At 47.6% G+C, this 18,361-nt stretch overlaps 1 protein-coding gene across 1 annotated transcript in view; it reads right to left on the bottom strand.

The window, feature by feature from the left end:
* Nucleotides 1–18,361, bottom strand: part of DCC (DCC netrin 1 receptor) — a 593,999-nt gene that overhangs the window by 172,920 nt on the left and 402,718 nt on the right. The window contains exons 8-9 of the mRNA XM_026092248.1: nt 17,751–17,907; nt 9,846–10,000 (exon numbers count right to left, since the gene is read on the bottom strand). Of these exons, the coding sequence (XP_025948033.1) occupies nt 9,846–10,000; nt 17,751–17,907 (312 nt within the window). The remainder of the gene's footprint in view (nt 1–9,845; nt 10,001–17,750; nt 17,908–18,361) is intronic.

Here is an 18,361-nt window from a genome sequence, read left to right as displayed (position 1 = left end):
TTACACCCAAGTGCTGCGGAGAGGTGCTCCACCACGAGCCCTGCCAGGATGAAGCTACGGAAGAAATCACCTCTGGAGAGACGACAGTATCCAAAAGTGACATTTTCCACTTACTGAAACATAAGGTTATGTCTCCRTGCATCAGCTACCACTGGCTCTGGATGGCATCTCACCTCATCCCTGAAGGTGTCCGTGTAGAAAGCCGTCTGGCCCCGCGGCACGCCGGCATCGCCCCAGGGGTTGGCAAGGGCAGGAGGAGATGGAAAGGAGGAAGCCCACCTGGCACTACCCTGTCCCACCTGGCCTGGAAACCCTGCCGGMGGCTCTTGGGTGGGTTGGTGGGATGGCACGCCAGGCGGCAGGGAGCGCCGGGGCTGCCYGTGACCGCGGGCCGCAGGAGGCAAAGGCATCTGCACCCAAATAGCCAGCTCCTAGTCATGGCCACAGCCTCATCAATCGATGGAAAACACAAAATAGTTTTAAAGAAGAAGTAACCAGAGAGAAAGAAAAATATTTCTAATTAAAAATACTACTTTTTTTTTTTTAAACCAATAATTTGCAAGATCACAAAAAACGTGCAGACATTGTGAGGAGAGGAAAAGATCTACTGGAATCAACAGGAAACATTATTTAGCTTAAAATTATTAAAAACCCCTGGGAAATACCTTTGCGGGGCCTAGAGGAACGCCTCAGCCCCGAGAGGTGGCTCTGCCCGGTGGCAGGGGGAAGCAGCAGTGCCGTTGGTCATCCCGGCCACGGCGCCTCACAACAGCACGCGGGAGGAAGAGCGTTTCCCACCACCGCTGCGGCGTGGCCGCCGAGACCAGGGCAGCGAGAGCGCGCGGTGCTCGGGGCGAAGGCCAAGCYGGAGATTTATAGGAGGAAGCAAGGCACAAGGGCTTTCGGCATCTTTCTTAGGCTGTAGCGCAAGGAAATGAAACGTAATGCTGTGGCTAACGTTGGCTACTTTTACAAAACCCTGAGCAAACATCTCCAAAGGCACTCCAGAACGGTACGCTTCAGAGACATCTTCAAACCTTACCAAATCAAAAGGATTTTTTTTTTTTTAATTTGCTTTTTCAGAAGGTGGAAAAATMTGCGTATGGGGCTCTGAACAGAAAAGCTTTCTGGTCTAGCGACAACCTCGCTAACGGGAAGGAAACCGTACCTCAAGCTGGCGCTGATCTGGAGCGCGCTCAATCAAATACTGCCGCTTCTGCCCCAAGCGCAAAGCCACAGTTATCCCCAAAGGATTCCTCATAACTTCCCTAGGAAGGAGCACAGCAGGCGTCCGGGACAACCTGCATTCCTCAGCCATGGGCTCCCTTGCTCTGTGCAACGGAGGCTACCAAGACTGAGAAAGGTCTCGGAAAGAGGATATGCAGCCATTCAAATTCAGTTTTAACTACCGTAACACAGCAATGCATGTTCCTAATGAGACTGACGCTTTTCAAAGGAAGAAGTAGAGCTGGTCTAAAAAAGAAAAAAAAAAGATTCTGAGCCTATCGTTTCAGTTAAGACGAACGATAAACCACAAATCAGTAATTTGTGGTACTTTGAACTGAACCCAAGACAATTTTAAAATAAACAACTTTACTCTTTGGTTTTGATTTGTTTTTTTTAACTTAACTCTTAGTTTACAAACGTGCTAACAAATTCTCCTGCTTTTGCTGAGCCAGAATGCGCCCTCCTAAACCTCATGTTTAGGATGCTCCCGAGAAAACGCCTGCGGAGCGTGGTGATCTGCTTCTCCCATCTCAACCGAGTCCTCCTGGTAGGTTTAAATAGTAGTTTACTAATAGCTGCTTGGCTCCGGGKGACGGGAACATCCCGGGGCCAGAGAGGCCTCCGGTTCACTGTTCAATGGGTTAAATACCTGCAAAAATCTGATCTTGGTGGGTTTTGGAGAAATATTGCAAGAAATGACCACGCTCTCACCTGGTCACTTTTTTTGGTGCGTCAAAGGGAGGTGAGACTCTGGCTTCAAGAAAGAGATGCTCAGAGTATTTTTCTCTCCTATTCTTTGGAACGTTTTCCCAAAGCTTTCAGGAAGCAGCACAAAATAATTTTTCATTTTTCTCTTTTTAGATCCCTCCTTCTATTTCCCTCTTGTAAACTGCCARTTTTAATCAGGCTCCCTGTGATGCATAGAGAAATACCTATTCAGCTGGTAAGTGCTTGATGGAGTCACTGAATCTGGCTTAATATACTGAATTTTGTTCCACAAGAGAAACTAGGAATTTAATGGAAAACAGAAAGAAAATAAATAAAATCATGGCATTAAAACCTAACCAGATTCTGAAGAATAAAACAGCATGGGAATTTATAATTTCTATTTCATTTGAAATGAAACTCGGTGTAAAAAATAAAGCACAGGAAACAAAGGACAAAAGCCATAACACGAACACATCCACGGGTCTGAACCCAGATTTCCATCCCACAAGAGAGCACCGAAGGCAGCAGGGCGAGGGAAGCCACGGGAGCTGGACATCTGCAGGAGCCCATGCAACGTCCTCGTCACCCGGCCAGAGCGACCGCAGCCCCTAACTGCTCAACCACATCCACGACGGGACCAGAGGTATAAAAAAAACCTCTCGTTCAAATACGCTTTCCTGTCTGTTGTTTACTCGAAGAAAAAAAACAACAAATAGAAACAACAACAACGAGCCCTAACTGAAGRGCGGGAAAGTCGCTCCAGCCAGAAGCAAATGTTCCTTTCCCAAGGAAGAAGAAAAAAAATTAAATGCTCGGAAAAACTAAGCAGCTGGGAAGCCAGCAGCAGGAGTCTAAGCRAAAGAGAAAAACAGACAACGCTGTTTTTGCCTTCATGCCTACCCCAACTTTCACAAAGGAAAGACACGTTTCATTAAAATCTAAAGCAATTGAAAATCTCCCCCCGCCCCAACCTTCCATGTAAATTACTCATAAAATTAAAGAACCATGTAAGAATGGCATAAAGTTACCCCAGGGTGTATTTTACTGAACCATTATGGAAGAATACACACAAATGAGGAGGATATTAATGACTCAACAGAACACATTTTTCAGTACTGCTTCACACTTTCATCAAACGACAAGAAAAATTCACTACTGAAGCAATACACAGGAGATGCTTAAATTTTTGCCTGGCCCGTCTCTTTAATATATTGATAAACATCTCCCACGTCTTTCCCAACCCAGGCTGTCCAAAGCAGAAGCAGTCACTCCCTATCCTGGAGATCTTTTTGTACACRCAAAACCTGGCAGGACGAGGCGGCAGACTTGGACAGAGACGGGTTTTTCCTTTAAAGTAATAAAGGTAATGTTGTTATAGACTGACGGATGGAGAGGAGGAGAGTCGTGTCCTCCGTTCATCGCTGTGACAGCTGACAGGGGACAGACTGCAGCCGCAGAAGACACCCCATGCAGCCCCATGACACCCTCATTAGATGGGACTAGCTGCAGACTTTTTTCAAGTTACTGATTTCTTCTGCGTGAGAGCTAGTGAGGACGGACAGGCTGTCGCAGCCCGGGCCGGGGAGGGCCGCTGCGCCGCGTGGAAACCTGGCACATATTTGACACGCAGCGCGGGCAGGCCAAGGGCGACCAGGTGGCCTAGGCTTGCAGGACACCGCCAGGTGCTTGCGGGCACCCACCAGGTCTAGGCAAACGCCATGATGTTTTTTGGGGCGCAGGAATGTTTTTCAAAGCTCCCAGCGCTCGGAGCACTTTGCAAACGAGCGGCAGGAGGAATTTCTTTTAATTCCGCTCCAGTCTGGAGCACTGGAGCTGGAGAAAGGCGATTTTCAGCTCTGTATTGCCAAAACCCTGATCTAGCCACCCATGGTGACAGGCTTTATAAATTAACTGCGGTGCCTGACAGGTTTCTGAAAACATCGTGTTGCTGTCGCTTCAGCCAGACCTTGCCTATCATGAGATGACAAAAATCTCTTAACAGTCTCCCTGGTAAAGGTTGGGCTTCCATGTATCATAAAAGATCCCGCTGCTTAAAGGTGACTGATCTCCTCAGTATAGGGCAGCCACAGCAGAAGCAATTACTGAATTTGGGACCAGGCTTTTCTGCAATCGTGGCTGCCCCAGGAGCACCGGGCATCTGCCACTAATGGGCTACGCTGCACCTCGGGGCCCCGGGCAGCACCCGCTCCAGTAAGGACAGCTTCACCCCGACCAAAAGCCTTTAAAGGCTGCACAGCACACGTCCCGGGGAACAGGCAGATGCTTCACGTCGTAAAAATGACAGATGGAGACGTAAAAAGCGCAAGCCTGCTGACCCATCATCTACCCACACCGGACATCGCATCGATCCTGGCTTTCTTGTAAGCCTTCCTCGCGGCGGGGCTAATAATCCTTCCCCAGCCCTCCCCAAGGCAGTTTTCTTCTTTTAAACCAGCAATTCAGCATTATTTTTAGTGACAACACTATCATCGGCGTGACGGAAAGGGACGGCCCAAGCAGCTGACGAGGACGCGACGGCAGAACTGGTGTCCCCTGAAATGCCGTGCATCTGACCCCGGTGGGCCTCGTGCCACTCCGCCCTGTGACCCCGGCAGCCTCCTAAGGGCTGACGACTGGCATCGTCCCTACACTGGGGCCTAAACTGGGCGAGCCTGACACAAGACTTCAAAAAATTCAATTACTCCAGCACATATTTATTCTTCAAACTGAAATTGCACAGGTCAACATACGTGGAGCTGATTATTGCTTGATGAAATGCCAATCTACATGGGGTTAAAAGACATCCCTGCCCTCCCTTGCCTTTATATGAGAAAATTTCATAGCATTAATTTTAATGTTTTTTTAATTTTCTATGCAGTTTTGGCATTTGTACAAGAAACGTATGTTAAAGTAGACCACAGCTGAAATTCTGTCTATGTCCTTTTAACATTCCCTGTGCAACTAATAACCTCAAAGAACATTGTCTCTACAGCAAAACTTGCAGAGAAAAAGAACTTGAGCAGCTTCTGGTGCAATTGCTTTAATGTAGCGTTGATGGCAGTTCTTGCTGCTATTTGTCTCAGGTGCAGCCAGGAAGCAATAAACAAAATGTTTCCCCACCAAAATCACAAAAATGATGCTCTCAAATCACAAAGGGACTATTTCTAAGCATAGATACACACCAGCCTGTAATGGGAATTGAAAGCAATTACAAAAGTATCTAGACAAGTGTGGATCTCGGTGATTTTAACCCAAGTCGAGCAGTCTCCTATGGCAGATCATGCTCTCGCTGCTGTATGGTGCCCCATTTATTACCTAAGTCCACCCCAGCTCTGTATATTTCTGCACCTAACAGCCACGACCAGTACTGTTGAGACAGGATGGGTTGGGCACATGTTATGATGGGTCAGCGTAAGGGACTGAAGAGAGAGGGATGGCACAGGAGTCTAGCAGGCTCCAATCTCAGAGGCAAACGTAGGGATTCAGCTTCTCTGGAAATCTGGATGCCAATTTAAATAGCTAAGACAGACATCGAGCCTCAAGAATGTCAGCCCAAGTGCTGGTCTCCTCTTAGTAATAGGCATATATGCATTAGAACAAGGCTGTAACGACTCAGTAGGCTCTACCGCTRTGGAAGCCCGACCACAGATCTGTCTGAGACCAGCTGGTGGATGTCTGCCTCCTGAAAGTCAACCAGAAGTTTGAATGCCTGCTTAAACAAGGACCTGAGTGTCCTGAGTCCTCAAAATAAAAAGTCTATCATGGCCAGCCAAGAAAATTTCTCCCAGCCAGGGGACTAAAAACAAATTAGGAAGTAACATTACTGCTACAGTGATCATAACCTGTCTCATAGAAACACACGATTACCCACAATCACAGAGAACGCCACAATGCGATTTCCAAGCTGAAAATGCTGATTCGACCAATGGATCAGCTCTCCGGTTCATATACTCCTTAGGAATTATTAAGCAGAAATGCTTTGATYAAATGATCCAAACCTATTCAGGTGCTGACCCTCCATATGGGATCCAATGGGACAGGGTGTCCGGGTCTGGTGCCTCAGGTACTAACAGCCCCAAACTCCTGGTGCCATCACCGAGACCTGACAGTATACTGGGTGCTACACACGGCCCCCATCCTCCTCCGTTCAAYGCCTGGGAACAGCAGGACCGGTAAAAACATCTCCATCCTGTAGCAGCTCATGGGCAACAAGACACGAGGAAACGGCAGGCCCACCACCTCCCTCAATAAAAGACGCTCAGGAGTGTCCCAGGGCTTCCCGTGCTCCGAGCCACCTCCCCTCATTTACCCCCACTGAAACACTGGTTTCCAATCCAGCTGTCAGGGCAAGGCAACTTCCCTCTCGCGACTGTGTTTACCTTTTTCTACTGGAAGCAGGAACGTGCGGAGATAACCATGCCCTGCTGGGAACCTAACAGCAAAAACGCCAGCGAGCCATGGACTCCTCACTCCCAAATGTCCCCAGGAAAGTTGCTGCTGATTTTATTTACTCACTCTTCTCTTCACTTGGCTTCTCTGAGATGCACAGAAGGATCCCAAGGGGAAAACTAAAAGCAGCAGAACATCCTTCTGCAGGACAGGACAAGGCCTGGAGTGTGCAATGAAGAGTTGATGCTGCCCCGCTCACACGAACAGACTTATAACCGAGGCCAAGGGGAGAAAAATGTTGAATCTTTGGCCCAAGCCCTCAAGCTGAGTCAGTCGAACGTGAGGGAGCCGTGCAGTGGCTCTGTGTGCAGGAGAGGCAGCTGGGAGTAGAAACCCTCCTGGCCACCTCRGTGGGGAGTCGCGGCAGGGTCCCAGATTTGCTCCCTTGCTATAGCCCAGGAGGCGGCAGACATATGGAAACACAGATGGGCTTCTGGGAGTCTCTTAAGTGGGTGTAATAATACTTCCCTGCCTCAGAAGGATGCAGTAATTAATTATTCTTTATAAGCCCTTGCAGATCCTCAGGTAGGAGCTGAACTACCAGAGCGCGCTGAACTGATCTGCTGGCGCACAGATGCTCCAGGCGCGTTTCCAGGCTGTGCGTCACACAGCAGCAGCAGCCGGGCGCGCGGAGGCTCTTTGGGACATCCCGACCTGCCTCCCTGATCATCTTCTCTTTCACCAAGTGCTTCTAATACACCCAGCACAGATCGCCTAGGAAGCTGGTTTGAATTCGTAGGGGCCGCGAGGAGAACGGAGCCGGTCCCCCAGCGGGGAGCGGGAGGATGACCTCCAAACCGCGGGCGGACTGCTTCAATCCGCCGGCTCGAGGCCGGCACGGCTCGGCCGCTTCATCCTCTGCGACACCATCRCGAGGAGCCAAAACAATAACTCACAAAGTCTCCGCATGCGGTATGAAAAGATTAGACAAGGCTTAAGCAGGCAGGGATTTAAATCCTCACTGATAATACTGTAGTGAAATTATATACCATAAAGGCAGGGAAAAAGGGGTTGTAGTTTACTAAAAAGAAAAAAAAAAAGGGAGGGGGGTTTAATCGGGGGACAAAAGCCTTCATATAAATGTAACCCATATATTCTGGATGATTATTTCAAAAGCTGGAACTTCTGCTGTTGATCTTTTAAACTGATTACTGAGAAAATGTATGCGCTTTTAGAAACAGGCACTGACAGACATGAATTTCAGATGTCCTTTTTCATCAGCTTTTTCTTCTTTAACAATGCCAGATTGCATAATACTTCTGATATTTTCAAATAATGTGGAAATTCAATTTATGTGAAGCCATGTAATTTATTGTACAATAGTTACAGCATGTTCTAAAAGACAGCGCACGGAGGCTGACGGGTTTCCAGGACCAAAGAGAGTTGTCTCAAAATGATAAGATAATTTGGTCAACAGGAAGAAATGAAAAGAAAAATGGAAAGCAATATTTTCTCCATGCTCAAACTTGACACTTCAGAGAAATTTCGAAGTTATTTAATAAGAAAGCTACTCCACGTGCCTACGTTTTGCATTAAGCAGGGTAGGCAATTCTGTGCCGTGCCAGCTTCCTAGAGTAACAGCAGGGGGTAGCGATGCATGGCTTTCGCTTGCATTTTRGGAAGGGGAAGGAAATTTCCGGAATGAAATATTATTTTACTTCTGTAAACCGTACACATACAGACATATATATACACTATATAGAGAAATATATAGAAATATGTGTATGTGCATTTGTGTTTCTAAATGGTCATACATTATTGACAGTTAAAATGCTACCTTACTTTTAAAAGGCTCAGATTCACAACCTTATTTTCAAGTACTATTTCCCCCCAAAAGGCCTGAAAGACAACCTTGTTTGTGTTCGAACATGACAGTTGCATAACTGCAAATAAGTGCAGTAAGCGGCACGGTAATCTCAGAGCAGGAACTGAAGACATCTAAAATGYGAGGGAATTCAGAAAAAGCAGAAATCTAAATATCTCAGGTGGTATTTTGCAAACATCACTACTCCTGAGGGTTTGGGGTTGTTTCGGGAATGCTGACAGGTAGCACATGACCTGAATTCCCAGCTTCCCGTGCTCCGGGTCCAGCCCACACTCCAACTGGGGCCACCAAGCCCCAGCTCCCGGCTTCCCGCGCTCGTCGGGGGTCTCCAACACTGACTCTGAACACCCCAACAGAGGTCTTTCCTGCGGCTCTGTTCAACCCAAGCTGGMGCCCACACTGAACCATGTAAAAGCCATTTTAAGCCATCCCTCGCGCTTCCCTTACGCAGGATTTGTTTCCAAGCCCCTACTCCAGTCCCTGCCACGGAAAGTCATCCCCATCTCTGCCACCTGCAGCAACAAGCCACCCGCAGCCRTGCACCGAGGAGACACACTCCACGTCTTTCCAGCACAGCTGTTACCTTCRCACGACGAGGGGCTTTCAGACAAAATCTGCCTTTTGGTTAAAATTCGGTACATGGCAACGTGTGACAATGGCGAACGGTTTTTGCGCCTCTGCTAAGCGTYAGGTTTTCCACCTTATTACCCAGGAAGAACATATTCCAGCAAGGACTTACTGAAGAAGCGTAAAAGGAGCATTTAACCTCCCACAAGTCGCCCCTTTGGTTCTCCACGCCTTACGAGCCAGCGGCTGTCAATATGCTCTCCTCAGACCGAGTAATTAGAGGTAAACAGCACCCAGCTCTACCTAAACGGGAGCTGCATCCACCCCAGATGCTAAAAACTAGGTATCGTTCCCACTCTGATCAACAGGTCTTCTGAACAACTAGTTCTGCTGTGGAAGGGCTCAAATAACGTTTCGGTCCTTTCTTCGCAGCATCCCTGCTCTGGGACAACGGATGGTCCAAATAAAAAAAACTGCCATAAAACAGGCCGAAAGAAACCTTCTTTCTGGAGACCAGGCATGCGTGGAAACAGTTAAAATCAAACGAGACATACAGAAAGAGAAAATTACCTACAGAAGCTTCAAATGGCTCTGAAGATTAATAAAATGTATTTACAGCTAAACATTAACTAATATAAAATATTTGCTTTTAARCACGAATAAACCAAAGGGTTCACTCCAGCGGAAAGTCTGTGCATCTTCCAGTGAGTTTATAATGCGTCTGATTGAAAAACAACTCCTTATTTATCAAAACAGGTTTTGTATCACATATGCTGCCACATAATAGAAGGTGGGAGGTGTGATTATCAAAGTCAGGACGCTAAATAACAACATGCTGTTGTTGATCAGGCCAAATGCTCTGTAAGTACCTCCAGGAACAACGAGGAAAAATTACTGCAAATTTAGGAAAGGTTTTATTTACCAAGCAAAAAAGCTGTGCTATAATATTTACTAGCAAATGCTATGTGAAAACCTTAAATTAATGCATTATGATAAACGGGGAGTTGCTGAAGGTGTAGTTCATCGCTAAAACCGCCCTAGCCAGGACCCCGCTACTCTGCAGACTTACGCTCAGGCTGCGTGGCGACCTTGATGGGCTGCGAGCTCTCTCCRGGCCCCCACTCGTTGTAGGCCACCACGCGGAAGGTGTAGGTCTCCTCTGGCTTTAGGTTCCCCACCGTCAGCTGAAGCGTCCCAGTCTGAGATGTGTTGAGTGCCCGCTCCCTACAGAAAAAAAAAGTCACATAGGAAAATTAACTTAAATGCGCATGCAGATCTTAAAGTATTACTTAGTTATTCGGTCCACAGCTTGCAAGGTGTGGTTACTTATCGAACTTCATTCTGGGGCTTGCACGTCTACAGGTTTTCTGTTAAGTTGACTTTTACTTTAAAAAATTAATTCAGGTAATGAGGTCCACAGGAAATACTGCAAATGCTACAAGAAAGRCTCGTATTGTAACACTTCATAGGCAAAATCCTATATTGGTTCTTTGCCTTTCTTAATACAACAGGAAAGGAAAAGAGATAGAAAGAAACAGCTATTCARTAAAGGAAAACATCTGTGATATAGAAAGCAAGACGCACGCGGATCATAAACATCTGGCTAATGACGGAAAAGCAGGTCCTGATGGTTGTGCAAGCAGAGCCGGGGCCGAGCCTCCAGCAGATGCACCCGCGCGAGCCCAGCATCCCCGTGCCGGGCACCTCCCGTCGCTGGGCCAGGAGCRGYGGCCCCGTCACGGGCAGCGGGATCRCAGCACCCGCTCTTGGAGGGTGCCCTCGTCGCCGTCCCGACACCAAAAGCGCACAGAGCCAAAGRGGCGTCTGCGCTTTGGCACTAGCCGCTCTACACTGGGTCAAGCTCTACAGAGCTGCGGGTTGGATGAGAGCAAATGACTGATAAAAGAGACACAGACCTAGAATCATTAACACAGGATTATCCAGGAAAAACACTATCCCTAAACAGTAAAGCGGAGTTTAAATTGGATGAAATCACAGTCATTTCATGGACAATCTGCAAACACAAGTAGGTAAAATTGCTCTGTAACTGATTTATTACGGATGGCAGGCGTAGCTCTTCTCCTTTACTAGAAGCTCTCAGAAAAGTTAACGACAGTAACAAAAAAGGTAGATTTCATGCTGTGGAAAAATCATTTAAAACGGGATGAACTAATTGTCGGACGGCTGTAGCGCTGCCGCGGTTCTACTTGCTGCACCAGGTACAGCAGCAGTTCAGGGCACACAGTTCCTTTGGGGAGCATTTCCTCAAAAGGCAATTTCTCAGGCCACAGCACGGTCTCGTCCTACGAGCGATGGTGTCTACCATTGCTCCAGCCTTCTGAGAACCTGCTGAACCCAACTCTGGTGAACACCCTCCAGGGAGAACTATCATATTGTGCCTTATCAGAGACAAGGGTGGTTTAATACATCTAGTCCAGCAGAAAGATTTTCGGTGACACTTGCCAAAGCCAAAGCGGAGCTGGGAAGGCTGCTGCTCCCAAACAAGGTGACCGGCAGGCAGAGCCTTTGCTCTCCTGAACAGAAGCCAAGCTGGGCTTCACCAGCTCAACTTGTCTCATTTCATTCTCTTGCTGCTTCTCTCTGATTTCTATTTTCAAACTGCAGACGTAGGAACCAAGTTGCATGGCAAACGGCCCCAGCGGACGGATAACAAGCTTGCTGGCTCCGAAAGCAGCAGTCCCACAGACCGGCTCAGATGCCCCGTAATGTCTGAACTAAACAACAGCAAGCTTTTCATGAATCCTTTGAAATGAAGGAACCCATGGCAGGAGCAAAACACACATCCTGACCTCCTTGCTGCAGGATTATGGGACTGTCAGCAACTGTACCTTACTGTATACATCTTTTTTGTCAGTAACAAAAAAGCAACAAGATGACCTTTCAGCCTCAAAATAGTGAGAAAGAAGTGAGAGAAGAAAGGAGGAGATGAAGTGACAAAAACAAACTCGTCGGATCTCTGTTTTAGTAATTCTCTATGACAGTGCTACCTGTGGTCAGGCATATATGCAGTTCTGCAAAAGTTGTGAATCTGCTCCTAATACCTAGCAAAGAAAAAAAAAAGAAGTGCACACATATGCTGCACTCTGCGCACTTGAATTGCCCGTGGAGCGCTGTAATTTCCTGAGCCAAGACCAATCTACGTTTCAGGTTAAAGGGGCTGGCTCAGCATAACTCTCTTATCTTGCATAGCTTGGGATGTAGGTGGAAAGTGCTAGGATGAGGTGTGAAATCCTGATACAGCCCATTCTGCATCTAACCCCAGAAACTGCAGAGCAACAGAAAAATCAGGCCCAGATCACACAGGCATGAGCCCATCCGGGGCTGCTATTCTCCCTCTCAAACCTCCAGGCGCACCCACAGCCTCATCCGCTTGGACCCAGAATCACCGAAGGCAGTGCTCTATAATTAGACCGTACTTATGGCTGCATCGTTCAAAGCAATCTCAGCAGCTCCAACACTCATCGCGCGCTGGGTGTCAGAGGGTTTGGGTGTCCAGCTGCTTCAGGGCACCTCCACGCTGCGTGATGGGACCCTCGTGCCGGAGGCGCTGGGGCCCAGCTGTAGCAATGACTCCAGCTGATAAACCCACACCTAAGCGAGGGGTGCACCTCGGTCCCCGTCAGCAGAGCGACACAGGTGCTACGCCGTGCTCAGACTAGCACTGTCCCCCAAGACCCACATCTGGGTGATCCAGCTCCACGGGAGCCAGGAGCTGGACAAGGACCCAGGACATCACCGCGGTCAAGCTGATGAACCCCACGAGCTGTCGTTGGCAGCAAGGGGGCTGTGCTGCTCTCAGGCCAGTCGGCTCAGCCTAGACAAAGCTGAGCACATCCTTTCCAAGGTCCCTTCCAAGGTCCCTTCTGAGGCGAATGAGCTCAGGTCCAATGCTGGGCTCGCACGATTTGTTTCCAGCTCTGGAGCAGCTTTGAAGAGAGGAGGCTTCAGGCTTTTCCTTCTCTGTATCTCAGAAAAGTACTGAACAAATTGAGGCTTTACATGTTTTACTTCCTATATTTGGGGGTTTCTAGCTGCTGGATGTAGAGCATCTCCCAAACAAAGTGCCAGGATCCCGGCATCTGAGCCCAGAAGTGTTCTTCCTCAAAGCCGGAGACATGCTCACGCTCCTCGCCTTGCACCTTGGGCTAATGGCCTGTGGCTGCCCGGTGCATCGCCTCCAAACGCAGTCGTTTCCCCCATTTCATTTTCAAATAGCAGTGCAAGATCTTGTAACTTCAAAAAAATAAATAAAAAATAAAAAATAAATGGCCTGTATCAAAAAATAAATGTTCCAAATTTGCCTGAGTAAGGACTGAATAATAATGAAGAGAACACTGCAGGACTGAGACCAAGAGAAATAAAACGAAAGGAAGGGGCGAGCTTCCCCGCTGAGCCAGCTGGGACTGCGGGAACGGTCACACCAGAGCCCACCCAGCCCCACCTCGTGTCCCGACAGCAGCCAGATATTGGGGGCTTACAGAGGAATAAGAGAAACAGGATGGAAATGCCGTGGTTATTCTGCAGGCACGGTATTCCTGGCTATGGATTACTGGAATTTCTCGGATACAGGTTGCACCCAGATCATCACAGACACCTCGGTGGATCYACCTCCCGTCAAGCCGTCAAACCTCACCCCGAACTCATTAATGCTCTGGGCTTCTGCGATATCCTGCGGCAATGAGCGCCGCAATGCAATTACGAGTTGTGAGAAAAAATAATCCTTTTTTTTTGTTTTGTTTTAAACAGGCTGCCTGCCAATGTCACACCTGACAGTGACATCTTTTATGATGCCTTAAACCCTCCAGCGAGCAAAGGAAAAAAAGCTCTTTATAAATATAATAACCCTACGCTTTTCTTTCTAAAATAGATGTCTGAAACATGTCAGATGGGTGTTGTAAAATACGTGGCTATTTTCTCCCTTGAGCTTCAGTGCAGATACCTGAAGTTCGGCACCCGTATACAAAGGCCATCGCCGGCTTCAACTTGCAGGGCCGGGATTAACAAGGCAGGGATTTAACACCGGCAGCTCCCGGGGGTGCCTGGAGAGCCGGTGCTGGGCAAATTTTTGGTCCACGTCTCGACCCGCTGCTGCAGCCTTCGGGCGCTGCCGGCGATCGAGGCGCCCGGCATCTCGGACCCCGGCAGCTTTACGCTTGGGGTCTTCTTTCTYAAGCCTGGCCATGAAGAACAGTCTAAAAATAAAAGACCTTGCCTAAAGTCATTCAGTTATTTGTAAAATGGAACCTCCGACACTTAATTTCCAGTGAGTGAAGATCATGTTATATCACGGTATCAGCATGTAAAAAAGATAATTACAGTTCCCATATATCTCTTAGGTGTGTAACAAATGCTTTTATAATGTTTCAAACACCTAATTAGTTACTTCAAGTAAGACAAGTCATGTTAATGTTCCTTGCTGTGAAATGAATACTATTAATTTTAAAATGGATGGACTTTTAGTACCTCGACTTCTTTTTTTTTTATCTCCCATTATCACTCTCCCATGAAATTATATAAAGTCCTTGATTGTAATAAGCAAACCTCAAAACAAATGTAAATAGTTCAGCCGGGAATGATATTTCAGAACCCAAGCTAATCCTGAAGGTATGCTTTAATCAAATATAAGTTTTTGTATTCAATTAAGTGGTCCCTAGATTAATTTTTTCAGCCTGCATCATGCAGGCAGCTAATCTGCAAGATCCATTGGCTTCTTGTGACCATCTATGCATCTATTAATTTGTCATTAGAAAAAGTTCTAGTGAATGTTTAACTGTAAATAATAAAGGTCCCAATCTTGCAAGAGAATACCGTGTCCAAGATTTTTACGCTCAAACAGAATACTGCTGATTTCACRGGGCATTTTTCTTTTTTTTCTTTTTAAAGATCAGGGCATTAAATTTCATTTATTGGGAAAAATACTTGCTAACAGTCACCTAAAAAAAGGAGGGCTACTAATCAGAACCCATTATTCAAACCAACTTGACATTTCAAAGGTTGCAATCAAAAACCAAACTGTATTTTTAGTCCTTGTGTCCTGCCTAAAACACTGAACAGGAATATATTACTGCATAAAAACTTCTTAATTTTATAAAGAAATGTAGTGACTTTTAATTTTAAAATCRATTTTAAATTTTAAGTTTAAAAATAGTAAAGCAAATTCTCACCGAGAAGGCAGAATTACTTCAAAACTATGCATAGGTAATTAAATATATCTTGAGATTGTATTTGAGGAGTTATTTGGGGCTTTAATGACATACGTAAGATCAAGAGCAAATCAGCAAAAATGAATGCTGTCTCTTTCTTTGCGGTAACTCGGATACTCCACTATCGTATAAATACCAAAGGCCTCTACGCAGCAATGCTCACCGGTTTAGGAGCAAGTGACGGAGAAGGTACCGATGCAGAGAGCAGCAAACGAACGGTCCGGCAGAGAGAGGACCTCAGTCCCAAATCAGACCAGGCAACAGGGCGGCACAAAACAAGACCTAGAAGAAGGCCACGTTTCAAACGGCGAGCAGCCCAAATTATTCTACAAATTCCAGATTTTGTAGAATATGTGAAATGGGAACCTGGCRGAGGTTGTTCAGATATTGAATCTGCCCCATTTGGCAAACGTACGGAACAGAAAGTCTCTAAGTCAACTTGCAATTGAATATGGGCCAAATCCAGATGCAACTGCTGTCGATTCTGAGGAAAGATGGAAACGGATCCCATATTCCCACCTGCAGGCCACCTCTAATTTAATAAAAAAAATTAAGTTTCAAAAGCCTCCAGGGGAGTTGGAGGTCTAAGACCCGCTTCCTAAGCTGGTGTAGAAAYGCAGCACGTCTCACTGAGATGCCTTCGCTCTTTCGTTCTCTATTTCACGTTTTCTTTCGGAGGTGCTCCGGGCTCTCCGGCCGGGCAGGAGATCCTCGCGTGCCGTCTGCCTGCACCCCTCTGAGGAACGGCGCCCATTCGCCTCCGCGACACCCCGCTGAGTGCGGGGCTCTTCTCCTCCCAAGCCCGTAACGCGGGATTTGGGCACCTGYGGCTTACAAGCGTGAAGCCGCATGTTTACATTTTAACAGAAAATACACGCAATATCCTAATAAATACCCACCTGCTCGCGGATCCTACTGCCAACATCTGCTGTTTCCACTCGCCTTTTAAACAACCACCTTTCGTTGCCAGCAAGCAGTTTAAAAATATCTCGCTTTTTAATCTGAACTTGCATCTCGACCAGCAGCTCGCTGGAGCGCGGGTGTATTTTGTGGCTGCTTATTTATTTCCCGACGGATTTACGGCTGGCTTTCTCCTGGTCCGGGAAACCCGCCTTTCACCTCCAAGCGCTCTTCCCAGTCACCGGCAGGGAAAGCCCGGCGGAGCCCCACGAGACGCCCGTCCAGGCCCGGAGACGCGTTTCCTTTGTAGAAATCACGTGCGAACACCGTGCGACTCAACAACGCCACGGAAGCGTTTAAAGGAAAAATACCTTAATTTTGTGTAGCTGTTTGCCTGAAACTTTGCGAGACGACGGGCGCTGCTCACGGCGACTGAACTGGGCGATACATATCCCAACACGTCCGACCTGCAGGCAGCGTTTTAAACCTCTTGCCGAGGAAGCACAGGGATCTTTTCTTTTTCCTTTTTAACACAGAGCCCCCAGTTTTCTGCAAGAGCCCCTTGAACGAGGTGCGTATCTAGTTGGGAACTGAACTAAGGCATCTTTCCGGTACTTAGTACTTCACTTGGCGCAGCACCACTGAACTTCCAGAAGAAAACTACTTTTAAGCGTAAGGAACCTGGAGTTAGCTCTTCATATATGCAAYGCCAGAGATACCCGCAGTACCATAAAAAAGTCTTCTATCAGAATACGAATGCTTTCTCCTCGCAGCTAAACCGATAAGCCGAGTTACTGAGTCAGACCATGCCTTGTTCCAGTTCTGCGTGACAACTCTGATCTTCCCCGCACTCTGCCCCCCACCCACCTCCCCAAGCGAAGATGCCAAACAGGAAAAACCCAGCGCGCAGCCGCCACAGGGCTGGGGAGAAGAGCGCTCGAGCAATTGCCTGGGGGTTCCCGCTTTATTAGCTCTCGCGAATCCGGTACGCTTCGGCTTATTTTTCAATTAAATACAGATTCTTCTCCGGTTCCCCTCAGCACCCACGTGGGCGCACGTCCCTGCCAGGCAGCCGCGGCGGGCTGGAGGACGGCACGCTTCAGGGCCGCTCCCGCTAGTGATGTGCAGGAGGAGAAAAACACGAGATTTCTCAAGCATCACTTAACTTTCCAAGTTAGGAAAACAAAACACAACCAAAGCAAACGTGCCATACCTTTCCGAGTGCCTAAAATGAGCATATAATGATGGGCAATCAGGCAAATGGGAAATAAAAGTCTGTGGTGCCATTACAGCAAAACGGCTATCTAGCGTGCAGCTCTAACACACGTGGCCAGAACAGCCCGGGCTGTTCCCGTTTTATCTGCAATAATGTGAAATCTCCATAGCCCAGGCCCGGGTTGTTTGCAAGATCTTACACTGTTTGCACTAACAGCGGTCCTCCTCTCAGGTTGATTAGAGCTCACCAAATTCACCCTCGCTAGGGATGTGAACAACACTCAAGCCTGTGTCTTCAGAGCAAGATGAAAAGTAAAATGTGGAGCTGCTAATATTTTATATTAGACAACTGAGCTATAGCTGGAGGAGGCAAGATCCACGGGCATCACTGTCATCACAAATTGTCCCTAATGCCAAGATGGTGAGTACCATTATATGAACTTCTGATATACGAAGCCTACAAAGATATATACTGCAAAGAAAAGCGTTCACGCTGGTTCTCACCATGGGGAGGAGAAGACAAAGCTGCGAGAATCACTTGCAAGGTACTTTTAAAGCCTTCAGGCCCTTTCAGGAACGCGCTRACGCAGAGCAAGGCAGCGGGACGCTCACGCGGTCCCGCCAGCAGCACCTACCTGTTGACGCCTTCCCTGGAGAAGTAGACCGTGTACGCCTGGACGCTCCCTCTCGCGTCGGCGGGCGGGCGCCAGCTGAGACGGACAAAGCGGCTGGAGACCAAGACAGGGACGACATCTCGGGGGGCAGAGGGGAGGACGCCGGAGCTCGGGATGGCTGGAGGGGAAGGAGAGGCGTCAGTCAGAGAGGCTGGTGGCACTGGGGGGTCGGGGCTCGGGGCCAGCGGGGTAGTGGACACAGCTGAGGTGTCACCAAACAGAGGGCCAAGGTGGAGCRGGAAAAGTATGAACAAAATGAAAAAGGGATAAAAGAGAGAGAAAGGAAAACTAACAGTAAAATCACAGCTTAAAACATACCACCCTGAACCATTAATAACCGTCAACGTTGAACAGCATTAAGCAAAACGTGAACAGGGTGCTTCCCACGATACTTGGAAATTATTTCTTGTACATGTGACTATAGAGTCTGATATGCTACTTTCTTCATTCACGTTCCACTATTCTCGTCTTTTATGCCCAAAGCTGCCGAACTATTTTACCTCACAAACAAGTAGTAACTCACCACTCAAAACCAGGTGCCTATAAACCCACCGGTCTGGGAAAAGCAGAAA

The sequence above is a fragment of the Apteryx rowi genome, unplaced genomic scaffold (assembly GCF_003343035.1).
Source record: "Apteryx rowi isolate R43461 unplaced genomic scaffold, aptRow1 scaffold_95, whole genome shotgun sequence".
NCBI lineage: Eukaryota > Metazoa > Chordata > Aves > Apterygiformes > Apterygidae > Apteryx > Apteryx rowi.
This window is presented reverse-complemented; position numbering and strand designations above follow the sequence as displayed.